Source organism: Dermacentor albipictus, chromosome 3 (assembly GCF_038994185.2).
Source record: "Dermacentor albipictus isolate Rhodes 1998 colony chromosome 3, USDA_Dalb.pri_finalv2, whole genome shotgun sequence".
Taxonomy (NCBI): domain Eukaryota; kingdom Metazoa; phylum Arthropoda; class Arachnida; order Ixodida; family Ixodidae; genus Dermacentor; species Dermacentor albipictus.
In genome coordinates, this window is record NC_091823.1 from 71,949,904 (window position 1) to 71,963,224 (window position 13,321).

Genomic DNA, 13,321 nt, shown 5'->3' on the forward strand with positions numbered 1-13,321 from the left:
GTCCGATAGCTTCGCTTAACACCTCGTTCCTAACTTACAAATTCAAGTTACGTTATCTTACATTTTTGGCCTATACTGCCGTCCGATTCATGGATGATTACCTGTGGTGGGTTGAGACAAATCCAACGGCACCAAACCAAATCAAGCTGTGCCGCGGAATAAGGGAGCCACGTTGGAGTGATTCGTAGCACATTCCGTAGTGAATACGAAGAAGAAGGCTAAAATCACGCGGTAGCAGAAGAAGAAGAAAGAAGCAAGCCGTTCTGTCCGCACCGAGCGCCCGTTCTCCTGCTCAGGCTCCCTCAGGGTTCGAGCGAAAACGCCGGCACCTTTCGCTTGCGACTGTGGTTCCCCGCTTCCCCGCTCTGATTCTCTGCGGGGATTTGGTCAAGTATCGGGCGGTTTGATTTTCTTTAGTTTTGTTTTGTATTTTCCTCTTATTGAGAGTTCCTAATGTCTCTTTCTTCTCCCGGCCAGAGATCTTTCCTCTGGACGGCTTCGCTTCCCACTAATGACATACCTATAGAGGCTTTCTTGCGCAGTGGCATTAACAGCGTTCCAGTGGCTCTAGTGCCGACCAATGGGGGATTCATCCGCGTGAAGAATCCCAAGGTGATTCAAGAAGAGCTGCGGAAAGCAACCCCGCATTTCCAAAGCATAACCGAGGTCCGCCAATTTGGCAGAGGGGGCATTCTTTGCTGTTCGCCTGACCAGACCTGCGTGTCCGACCTTCTGAAGTGCGAAATGTTCGCGAACCACCCGGTGAGGCCTTTTATTCCTGCTCATCTAGCTTGCGTTAAGGGTCTAGTACGTGGAGTCGACGCGAGCCTGTGTGCTTCAGAGGTCCTGCAGATGTTCTCCCCGGCAGGTGCCGTCTCCGTCTACCGATGTTCACGCGTTTGTGAGAATCAAAGAACCCCCACAGAGTCGGTTATTGTCACCTTTGCAGGCACAAATAGGCCGTCAGAGATCAAGGCGTGGCCATTAATATACAGGGTGGAAGCAATTTCTCCCCGCCCATTGCAATGCGTTCAATGCTGGCGATACGGCCATAGTTTTAAGGGATGTCGATCAGAGCTTCGGTGCCGCGTTTGCGGAGAAAGCCACGATGGAAAAACGTGTTCCTCTCAGAGCGAACGATGCTGTTTGTGTGAAGGTTCCCACCCTGCGGACTGTGCGCAATGCCCTGCGAGAGACCAAGAGCTCGAAATTCTACAAATTATAGAACGGAAACGGTGTTCGCGTCGTGAAGCTCGTGCACTCTCATTAGAGAAATCATCTGGCTATGCTGCAGCTGCTGCTCGTCACTCAAAAGCCATGGATGCATCTCTTGGTGATGTTGTAGCTGCTGCCGTTGAGAAAGCTATGGCAAAAGCCCTTGACACTTTATTTGTAAACCTGTCAGAGACCATTGGACAAGTTCTCTCCTCTCAGTTGTCGCAAATTTTACATGTTCCTGCTCGTCCAAGTGTTGCCTCTGAAATCACGGTCTCCGATGAGAACATAGAGAAACACGTATCGGCAGAGATCTCGCCTCGCAGTACTGATGCCTCCGAAGCTCCCGCAACTCATGTAGAACATGAGGGCTTTCAGAGTCACGAATCCGGTTCCGATAGCATGGAGACCATGGATTTGGATGCTAGAACTTATAAACGTCGTGCTTCCCCATTCTCCCCGAGGGCTACTACCCTACACAAACTAAAAGCTAAAAAGAGTGAAAATAAGAGCTTATCAAAGGATGATTTCCTAAAGGATAACATTCTACAAACGGCAGTTAACACTGCCGGAATATCGTCAACATAGGAAGCTTGAAAGTACTGCAGTGGAACTGTCGTTCCATTTTTGCTGCAGCCGCTGATCTCTTATATCTCTGTGAGGATCTTTCTCCTGATTTGATTATTCTACAAGAAACTTGGTTATCCACAGAAAAGAAATATCATTTAAAGAATTATCGCAGTTTTCGTCTAGATCGTCCTTCTTGTAGAGGGGGATTAGCATTTTTCATCTCAACAAAGATTTGTCATAGAGCTAAAATTAGTCACCAGTCATTCTCCACTGAAAGTGAGATTCTAGCATTGGATGTAACGCTTCCTGGATGCGCCCCATTTTCGATAATCAATGCTTATTTCCCTACAGGAGTCCACAATACAGGCCCTCTTGATGCCGCGATTGCAGCATGCAGAAAGGATATAATCATAGCTGGTGATTTTAATTCTCACCACGTATCATGGGGTTATCGGTCCGACTCTTGTGGTAAACGATTGTTAGACTGGGTTTCGTCAAATAACCTTAATTGTGTAAATTCGAGAACCCCAACTTATGTATCCGGCACATCGCGTTCGGTGTTAGACCTCACTTTTTCCAGTTCGGGCTGTGTAATCTCCTCCTGGTCTGCTATTACCTCGGCCACAAATAGCGACCATCTTCCAATAACTTTTGATATAACGCGCCCAATTAATTTGGTTGAAAAACATGTCCGCACCTATGTTAACTATGCTAAATTTCAAGTTTCGCTGCGATCAGCTTTAGAAAAACAGGTTGGCCTAAATGATGAAGTTAAGGCAGTTAATTTGTGTCAAGTGCTAAGTGACAGTTATAAAAAATGCAAGTTCAGTATGCAGTCAACAAAAGGTGGTACTTATTCTCCATGGTGGAATCCGGACTGTGCACGCGAATATAGAAGAAGAAAGGCAGCCTGGAGAAAGTTACTGTATAATCAATGTCCACGAAATTGGAATGACTATAAGTTTGCTGCAGCTACATTCAGGCAAACAGTTGAAAAAGCGAAAGAAAATTATAACACCAAACATTACAGTTACCTATCGCAGTCTAGTAATAAAAAAGCCCTATTTCGATTTCTACGGTCTAAAAAGATTGTTTCAGCCCCAGTTAATGTAGAGTCAGTCAGCTTAACTTCCACTGAATTGGTGCAGTCACTGGAGGATATTGCAAAAGGCTTAGAGCACCGATTCACGTCGCTTCGCCCCTATCATATACCGGCACCTGAACCAGCTAATGAGTACGTAACGGTCACATTAGAAGAATTAATGAGAGAGGTAAAGATGCTGCCAGCTTCAGCCCCAGGCCCTGATGGCATAACTACAGCAATGATAAAAGTATTATTCGAATTGTATCCCCAGGATCTGCTTAATTTTATAAATTACTCGATTAAGAATGCATGGATTCATCCAGATTGGAAGGTTGCCAAAATAATTCCACTACTCAAAAAGCCAGGCGATGGATATTCAATAGACAACATTAGACCTATTTCCCTGACCTCAAATCTGGTAAAGTTAATCGAGAGAGTTCTTTATGGTCACGTTGATAGATGGATAGGCGAGAACCAAATATTAAATGATTCTCAAATAGGATTCAGGCCCGGCTGCTCAATTTGGTGTGCTCATGTTGACTTGGAGAGTAGAATCCAACTCGCTCGCCGCAACAACCAGTATGCGGCCCTAGTGACATTAGACATTGCGAAGGCGTATGACAGTGTCGACCACAGTACTTTAATCAATAGTCTCAATAGTGTGAATCTTCCACAGTATATAATTGCATGGATTCAAAATTTCCTAAGCGGACGAACGTTTTATTGTTATCGAAACGGTGTTTCATCTAAAAGTTACAAACAGACAAGGGGCGTCCCTCAAGGTGCGGTACTTTCCCCAGTACTATTCAATACTCTACTAAATCACATCCCGACACATCATGACGTACAGGTATACGTATACGCTGATGATATCGCATTTTTCACGGTATCGAATGATATACATAGCCTATATAAAACTTTGCAGTCGTATCTGAATCAGATTGAAACTTGGCTAAAAGGAATACAAATGTCGCTAAATGTCAACAAAAGTGCGATCCTTGTCTTTCCCTTGAGTTTTCCTATCCGAATAACACTGTCATATGGCCAGGAGATTATTCCGCAGGTACATTCTTTAAAATATCTGGGCATGATTTACACCGAAAAGCTAAATTGGCAGACACACATAGAATACATCGCATCTAAGGGAGCACGCGCTCTTGGTTTATTACGAAGAGTCTGCAGCAGTCGTTTTGGAATGCGCAGGGAGACCTTGCTGATGATTTATTGTATGTATGTCCGCCCCATTCTAGAGTTTGGATGCGTGTTATTTTCAGGAGGTCCTACGTATAAGTTACGTCCTCTGGTTCTTTTAGAACGCGAATCACTACGTCTGTGTCTCGGCCTTCCAAAATTTGTAGCAAATAATATCTTATATCATGAAACTCACCTGCCTTCTCTTCAAACTCGATTTCGTATACTGACAGTCCAAACATTTCTAAACATCTATGCCTCTCCCCAGAGACGCTCCTACTATATTTTTGCTCGAGAACCAACCGCATTCTTTGAGAATCAATGGCCCAGACTGCATTGTCCCCAGGTTGTTTTTGTGCAGAAACTATTACAGCCATTACAAATATCAATCCGTGATGTGGCTTTTCAAAATTTACCTACTTCGACAGTAAGTGTTGAATTTGGCGATATATTTCCCAATAACGCTAAGCTTCTACCTATTCGATACCTAAAAGGTTTATTAGATGACCACCTTGAAAACCTCCAAATAAATGCAGTAATAGCCACAGATGCTTCTGTCAGTGAAGAGAAGGCCGGAGTGGGCATTTTTTCGACATCATTAAATTGGTCTTTCTCTCTTCGACTACCCGATTTTACGCCAATATTTCAAGCAGAGTTATTGGCAATCATCCTCGCTCTACGCAAACTTCCGACATCTATTTCTTCAGCCGTAATCTTAACCGACTCCTTGTCTGTTTGCTCCGCTTTATCTGTGCCCAATTCAAGTATCATTCTCCAAGAATTTCATTCACTGGTTCCCCAACATTTACGCCTCATCCACCTGGTATGGGTGCCAGGACACGTGGGGCTCACTTTAAACGAGTCAGCAGACGCACTAGCAGCGGCATCTCTTAAAGGCCCGGTACTGAGGATCTTAAAACCCTCAGCATACGTCACTTCTGCAAGATTTAAAAAATTTTCCATCCAAGAAGAACATGCCAAATCATGTGTATTAGATAACGTCGATTTTCAGCACCTTAGATTTCCTTGGCACAGCGGGTGGTGTGCAACAAGAAAATTTGAAGTTTCATTTACGCGTCTGCGTTGCCGAATACCACGGCTTAATTTCTATTCTCACAGGTCTGGTTTGGCACCTTCTCCTAAATGTTTTTACTGCAATGAACCCGAAACTATGGATCATTTTTTTATTGAGTGTCGTAGATTCAACGTGCATAGAAAACGACTTCTAGAAGGTCCCTTCCGCCAACTTGGATTAGCCATCACGCTACCTATTATTCTGTCTCTGGGGGCGTCGGCACTAGGACACTGTAATAGGAACGTATGTGATGCCATATATAATTTTATAATGGAAACAAGGAGACTTCCATGCTAAATTTACGGTTTTATTTTCCAAAACAAGAAACCAAAAATATGAACTTGTAAGCTTAAGAAACTATATCATGAAAATTATTATTAACGATTAGAATTAATTTAATATCACATTTTCATTAAAAAAAAAATTCCTATTTAGGTATTCATTCTTTTTCAACCCACTGCCGCCCGATTCATGGCCAATCCCCCGTAGTGGGTTGTGCTACATCTACAGGCTCCAAACCAAACCAAACCAAATCCGCTGAGTCTGCATCTGAGTAAGCCAACTATTCTTCGGGAGAGCTGGAAGGATGTCGTCCATTTTCACACGCTTTCCCAGTGAGTAGAAGCGGACTCAATCGCATATATAGTTTTTTGTGGAGGCCAATGACAGTGTGTTCTATTGATTTACAGGCGAGACTAGCACGTCGACGTAAGTAGAGCTGATGATAAAGGAAAGGCATCACGGCTTTCTGCAGGCGCGCAAGAGTAACAGTTGCGTCACTTGGAACCTGGATATGTGAACTACGATGAATATGTCGAAGGCGTCGAGTTTCCGACAATTACTAGAGGGAACGCCGGCGCTGCTGTCGTTCAGCCGCCATGGGTATGATGGGCAGTAGATGGATTTGTCCGATCTTCTCGCTTGGAGCTTCAGACGGTCTTGTGGCTTCATTTCTTATGCTTCATCTGGGCCTAATGTGGCCGAAATTTCAAAGCAGTTTATACTTATGTTTTTAATGCAGAGGGTAATAAGCTTGCGTAATCGCTGCTGAGTTCAGTGGTTTCGCTTGTCCATGCGTCAGTGGCAATATTACTTCAATATCGGACTTTCGTGCTATGGGTCCTGCCCTGTGTCCGAATCCTGCCATCGGACAATTTTAATAACGCACATTCGATTATTTACAGCGCATCTCTTTCTTGAAGAATGATCACTTTGCATGGCACACTGCAATTTAAAGCCAGAAGTAGTTTAGGCAAATCCATGCCCTGCTCATTATTCCCCTGCTGGCTTGCAGCTTCCGTAGATGCTAGCGCCACAGTTCGCTCTAGCAATAGTATGAAACTCAATGGGCGAAGGTGTCTTAAGTAGCTGTTGAAAGGACTGTCTCTTGGTTCCGCGTAAAGATTAAAAGAACGGTCGCCAGTGAGTTTTGAATTGCGCCCCAGGCGTGGTAAGTCAATGCAGCTGCTGGGCATGGGATCGTGGGTTCAATGCCCTACTGACGCTGCCTTATTTCGACGGAAGCAGAACGAGCACACAGCTGTGGGTTCGCGCTATATAATACCTGGCTGTAAAAGTAAACCCGGAACACCCAAAGCCGCGTCTGTCACAGCTAGATGCTTGCTATACTACGTAAACACCACACTATTTATTGTAGAATCACAGTGAAAAGTGGTTGCGAACTGCTCCAACGCTTCCAGTCCTTGCTTTTAGCGAGCAGAAGCAAATATGTATGTACAGTGCGATTGAGCTTTAGGAGTGTGACGCAGTTGGAATGCCAGTACCATGTAGTACCACGATCAGACAAGGCATGAGCAATCACTTTTTTCTTTATAAATGATGTTTACCTAATAGTTCGTATCAGCTGCCAATTTTCTAAAAAAAAAGAAGATATTGAGGCCTTTTTGAAGTTGTGTAAGAATGAATACTATATTGGTGTTCCCTTTAAAAGTGTGTCATTACAGACAAGACTGACGGTATCCAGCCTTCAAGTGTTCCCTTTCGTCTGCACAGTTTCATGTCCAACGCTGGGGACACGAGGACCGTAATCGTGCTCACCTGGTCTGCGTTTATCCTCGCGTCGCTAATCTTCGTCTTGGTCTACACTGGAAGAGCCCTGAAACACGGTACGCTCCAAAGAGTTCCTAGCTTTAATGATTTATGTCCACTATAGCCCAATTGCTTAACTAAAGAAAGCAAAGCAAAACAAAACAAATATGTTATTGTCGCTACGACTACGCTTTACTGCGTTTATGACATTTCTTCAGTTTTCTCACATCTTGGAGCCTCCTTTGCAAGAAAGCGTTCGCTTTGTCGAGATGAGATCCCCTTTTATTTATTTCTGATGCCTCAAAGGCCCCCGAAGGGGTTTTGCATGAGGGTGGGCGCGTACATTTTATTTAACTTAATTTAGTTCTTAGATGATGTGTTTAAAATGAAGAGGGCTCTAATGAAGAACAGTTGAAGCGGGAAAGTCATTCCAGTCTCTTGAGGTACGAACAAAAATGAAATTAGATGAGTGATGGTTGGGGCTGGAGGAGGATACACGGCCTTGTTGTGGTTAGTGCGGTTGGAACGGCGGTAAGCTGGGGAAATGTTGGAGGTCCAAGTGGAATGCCAGAATCTATGTGGGAAAGGGCAGAAGAGTGACCATTAGCATAGACAGATTGTCGTCGGTTAGTTAGAAAGCTACGTATCCAATCAAATGCCAGGGGGCCAAGATTTAGTATCGAAAGCTTTTGAAATAATTGGTTGTGAGGTAGTTTATCAAAAGCCTTCTCGAAGTGAAGGAACAACGCATCAACAGGAGTGTTAGTTGGAAGACTAGAACTGATATTGTTAACAAAGAGTGCAAGTTGTGTGCCGCACGAGAGCTCTTTTTGAAAACCTTGCTGGTTAGGGTGAAAAAAATTTATCTAAAAGAAGAAAATTTACAATTTGAGAATTAAAAAAATGTGTTCTATTAGTTTGGAACAAATACACGTCAGGGATATTGGATGGTAATCTACAGGTGATGATGACTTACCTTTTTTTGGAACTGGAATGACCTTTCCCACTTTCCAATGCTGTGGGACCATGCCAGAGGAGAGGGATTGCTGAAATATGTACGACAAAATAATTCTTGTGACGTGCTTAGTACTTTTTAATATTTTCGAGTTTATACCATCGACTGGGGAATTTATGGGTGGCTTGACTGTATGATTTCTTACCGTATGACAATGAGACATTACATGAAATTCAATAAAATAATCTAAAATTTCTTCAAATATTTTTAGTTGACAAACGTGTACCTTTTTCTTTTTTGCAGACATAATAAAGACACAAAGTAAGTACCCGGGTTTATTTCATCGTTGCAAATCAGCCAGGGTTAGTGCGCGGCAGTGCTTCGTCCATGACAGATCACATTAGTGAACTGTGAGCTTTACTGTACAATCAGGTGTGTAATTTTACATTTAAAAATTAAAATCTCACCTTTATTGTGCTTAGACTTCTTTCAAATGCGTGGCTTTATTTTAAAACATGTAAATTTTTCTTCGCTCGCTCACTCACTCACTCACTCACTCACTCACTCACTCACTCACTCACTCACTCACTCACTCACTCACTCACTCACTCACTCACTCACTCACTCACTCACTCACTCACTCACTCACTCACTCACTCACTCACTCACTCACTCACTCACTCACTGGGTGAGTGAGTGAGTGATGTGTAATTTTACATCTAAGGTTTCTTTTTAAATTTTACATTTAAAGAGTCACTCACTCTCACTTAATCACTGTGTGAATTAGTAAGAGAGTGAGTGAGTGCTTCCCGCAAGGCTCTACAGGAGCAGACATAGTGGCCCTTCCCCGACAATGCCTACAACGTCGCTTAACGTCTCCTTGTCGTTAATATATCACCGCTTACTCCCTACACCCCTCTGAATCCGATAAATTAAGCGTGGCATCACCAAGTTTAGCCGAAAAAAAGTCAGTTATCTTAAAAGTTTGATCGTCTGGTTGACTGACATGACTTTGCGCTCGGATTCCTTGATAAGTTGACAATTTAGCGTCGCAGTAAACGGATGTTAACTATTTGCATATCGTCATCTAGTACATATGTTCATTCATTCATTTATTAAAAAGAACGGTGGTTAGTCTATGCTCTTGTGTCGTCTGTCCTAAAGCCCCTTAAACTTCATAAAGTAGTGACACTCTCCTCCTCCGCCTTCACTCCTCCTCGTTTCTCCTCTCTTTCACGCTCCCTCCTCGACCGTGGCGCCGCCTACACTGCTCGAGCGTAGCAACGGTGCCAGCATGCGCTCCTCCCCACTCCGTAGACGCTTCTCGAGCAAAAATGGCGCTGATGCACGGCGCGAGGGCCCACGTGATGCTGTTAGGCCAATAGCGACGTGGCGTCGGCCTCGGCCAGAGCGCGCGAGGAGGAGGCGGCCTTCTTCAAAGCGTGGCACTACTTTACGAAGTTTAAGGGGATTTAGTCTGTCCTTGTCCCGTTGTTTAGCGCTCCCTCAAATAAGTTTCGAAATGCACCAACAAGCTCAGTTCTTAACCCTCCTGTATTGCCTTCTCTGCAATCTTCCACGACGGCCACTTATCCCACATTGTGACCTTCCTGGAGACATAGGTGGCCTGACTAATTGCGTACAAAAGATGTTTATTCTCCCACCTCTTTTTAGAGCGCAGCTCTTTGGCGTCCGTTCCTGGGTTTCGCGTCGTCGTCGTCGTCGGCGTTGTCGTCGGCCTCGTAACCAGCTCCGCCCCCCTTCGCTGGAGTGGGAGACGAAGGACGCGAGCCGCGAATGGCGGAGACCAATGAGAGCGGCCCCTTCAGTGACGTGCGCGCGCGATGCTGGTGTCATGCGGACCCTCCTTACGGCTCGATGCGCACTCGTGTCTGGTCTCAGCCGATCCGCTCGTTTCGTACTATCGTCTGCTCGCGCCACAGCTCTCGCCCGCGCCTGTTTGGTTCTGTTGGGTCGGTCTCGTTCGCGCTTGTTTTGGTTGTTATTGTGTGAGATTGTTTCTTAATCTGATTGTATGCGCTATGCGAATTGTATAGTACTTTCTGGAAGCCATGCGGCACCAGCGATCACACTGGAACCTTTGACGAGTCATGTATAAACGCCGGCTCGCTTGATCCGCAGATCAGATTTTCGACCATTACCGACTCTGCTACATGTCTCTCTCAAATTCTTTGCTTCAAAATATCGCGAAATGGAAACACGTATAGAGCTGCGCTCAAATTTCGCATTAGGGAGTATCGTAATCGTCGGATAATTTTTTTCTTCAACTGCAGTACTCAACGAGACGCCGCTGCACGAGCTTTACGAAGCGTACTCGGCAGGTAAGCGCTCCCGTTGCCTAAAGCTGTACACCGTTGATCAGACGGGCTATACGTATGCCGTGCAGTCGGAGCCGGCCTGAACAGCCGCCAGCGCGACCTGCAGACAGGTCCCTGCACCGACATCAACGAGCAGAAGTTCCTGGCGTACTTTGACTACGAGCTCAATCTGTGCTCGCGCTTCGTGGGCGACTTGCGCTACTGCCTGGTCGGCGACAACCGCTTCGAGACCAGGGACGACTGCAGGCGCGCTTGCATCTCTCCCGGTAAGCCCCCGGGACAAATGCGAAGAGAGCGAAGTGACTTTGAACCACATCCGTACCTGATGGCCTATTGTGCGCAAGTCGCGAGAACGCAAGGAGCGCAGAGCGCCGCACCGGTTTGCGAACCGGTTTGCGAAACGGTTCGCGAACCGCTATAAACTTTTATTTCTCCGCACCAGTACTGAACCGGAACGAAATCGGAGCGCATTGAACCAGGACCCGAATCTAACCAGTATATTTTTCGGTTAGACATCCTCGTTTGCACATACGTCACGTCATATAGCCATAGATACGTACGATTGTATAGCACGTAGTCGCAGATATGGCATCGAATCCGTGTTTCTCTCGCTTACGCTCGTCCGCTACTTATGTAGAACCCAACCATCGCCATGCATCGTAAGCTCGCGTCCAACGGCCGGCACAGAAATCATGCCCTTGCTGTCATACAATCGTGTTCAATGTGGTCGTCATCGTGCTGCTGTCGTCACACAAGCGTTCGCTCGCGAGTCACATTCCACTACTGAATTTACACATACACAATCGTCCACCTGGTATGGTCTTGCGGAAACCCCAAACAATCATGGACGCACAGGTATCTGCAAAATGCTTCGCATAACACCCATTCCTAAGGTGCGTGCGATCTGCACATTTTTTTTCTTCATTACTACTCCTTCTGGATGTTAACGTGCCGTTCTTTAGTTTAACTGATAATCCGATAGGCACAGCCAAGGAAATATCCCTCGTGGACTTCGACAACGAAACTGAAACTCTAAAGAACTCTGCAGTGCAAGGCCTCTGGATGGCAGTTTAATTCTTCATTCTTTGCACTGGGATGACCTAGGAAAGAAAATCTGCGTAGGCAACTTGGCGAGCCCGCCAGCCCATTTTGAATAGGAATCATTTAGAAGCATTTCCAAATAATACATCAAAATAAAGCAAAAAAATCATTCTGTGGCACAAACGAAGGGAAAGCGATGTGCACTACATCATGACACTTGGTTGCGCAAACAAACAAACAAAATCACCAAACACGATAGAAAATATGTACAAAAGTAGTTTACTACAAAACCACACAAAAATGCTAGAAGGCTTACGTAGGCAAAGAAGAGAAAAGTGCATCGAGCTTGAATAGGCATGTATAGGAGACTAAAATCGAAAGTACGCAGTAACACATCAGAATAATATAGCCAACTGTTTTCTTTTTCATCTACTTCTCTTTAATTTTCACAGGATAATCTTAGACGTTTGGTGTCGACGACAACACCGAATTCACATATTATACAAATTACAACTTGGAACTGCTCGAAAAGAAAAGCCAGCATCTCACATTTCGCTCAGTTTGATGCTTCCTTTAGGAACAGGCGAGGAAATTGATGCTTCTGAACGGGCAACAAGGACGGTTTGTGCTCAAACATACTTCGATCTTGTGCATATGCACGTTGCGCGTAGCCTTGCGTTGGTCAAGGACGTACAAAGTCAAAGCATAGGTCGGCAAAATAAGCGCAACTTGCTCAGCCTCACTCACAAGTTACAGTTTCTGCTTAAGGCTCGCTTGGACTCATACTCACCAAACTTCTACTCAGCCAGGCTCTCTATAGGACACAGATTCACCAAAATTCCACTCAGCCGGGCTCACTCCTGGACTCAGCCTCACCAAAATTTTACTCAGCTGAGTTCACTCGTACTCAAACTCACCAAAACTGTACTTAGCCGTGCCCACTCAGACTCAAGCTCACCAAAGCTTTAATCATCCATTCCCACCCGCACTCACGAGAATCAGGCTCAGGCAGGTCTGTTTCGACGACAGACTCACAAACTCAGGCTTTCACGCGAATTGAACACATCACTAATTACAGGGAGCTTCACACGAAACTGATACACCGCACATGCAGAGAGACTACAAACGCTGAACAGTTAGAAAAAGATATCTGCAAAATGATGGTAGCGATGTATCAGTAGGCGGTGTTAGCCTGGCATGCTTAGACGACAGTTGTTCTGCATGAGCGTCCCATATGTTTAAACACAGGTTACAAGTAAGACACTTATTTCCTGTGCATCACAATGTCTTCTAAGAAACAAAAGCTCCGAGGAAGCCCAAGAACTTCTTATAAGTTGGGAATGCGAAATCATTTATGTCCAATTGAACGCCGCTGCCTGGACCCTCGTGTTTTGCGTTGCGAGTAATGTTTGCATTAATGCTCGTTCCGACCGCTCTGTACTGGGTGAGTTGACGACGATGATGGATTTCGCTGCCGGCATCTTCACTCGTTTTGCTGCGTTCTTCCGCTTCCTTGCTTCATCTGCAGTGCGCTGGCGAGGGCGGCCACATTTCGCTACTGCCGACGTTGAGGCCGCCAACGATGTAGATGCTTCAGACTCCATAGCTGCTTGAGCCAGCAAGCGCGAGCCAGGGTGACGTGACGTCGCAGCCAATTGGAAGTTAGGTACTGTGTTTTTCGCTGCTACAGGCGCTGCATGCCGGCCTTTTCGCTCAATGAGCCATTTGACGCTTTCGCATCAATATGTACGATGCGCAGGGTTGGCAGTGCTAGAAATGTTCCCTTATGCATAAGTAAAATG

At 45.3% G+C, this 13,321-nt stretch overlaps 1 protein-coding gene across 1 annotated transcript in view; it reads left to right on the forward strand.

Annotated features, from left to right (window-relative positions):
- Positions 1-252: 252 nt before the first annotated feature.
- LOC135900657 (papilin-like) overlaps positions 253-13,321 on the forward strand; it is a 36,262-nt gene continuing 23,193 nt past the window's right edge. Inside the window, exons 1-6 of the mRNA XM_070535580.1 lie at positions 253-612; positions 5,625-5,749; positions 7,149-7,261; positions 8,443-8,460; positions 10,434-10,481; positions 10,547-10,744. Of these exons, the coding sequence (XP_070391681.1) occupies positions 454-612; positions 5,625-5,749; positions 7,149-7,261; positions 8,443-8,460; positions 10,434-10,481; positions 10,547-10,744 (661 nt within the window). The 5' untranslated portion in view covers positions 253-453. The remainder of the gene's footprint in view (positions 613-5,624; positions 5,750-7,148; positions 7,262-8,442; positions 8,461-10,433; positions 10,482-10,546; positions 10,745-13,321) is intronic.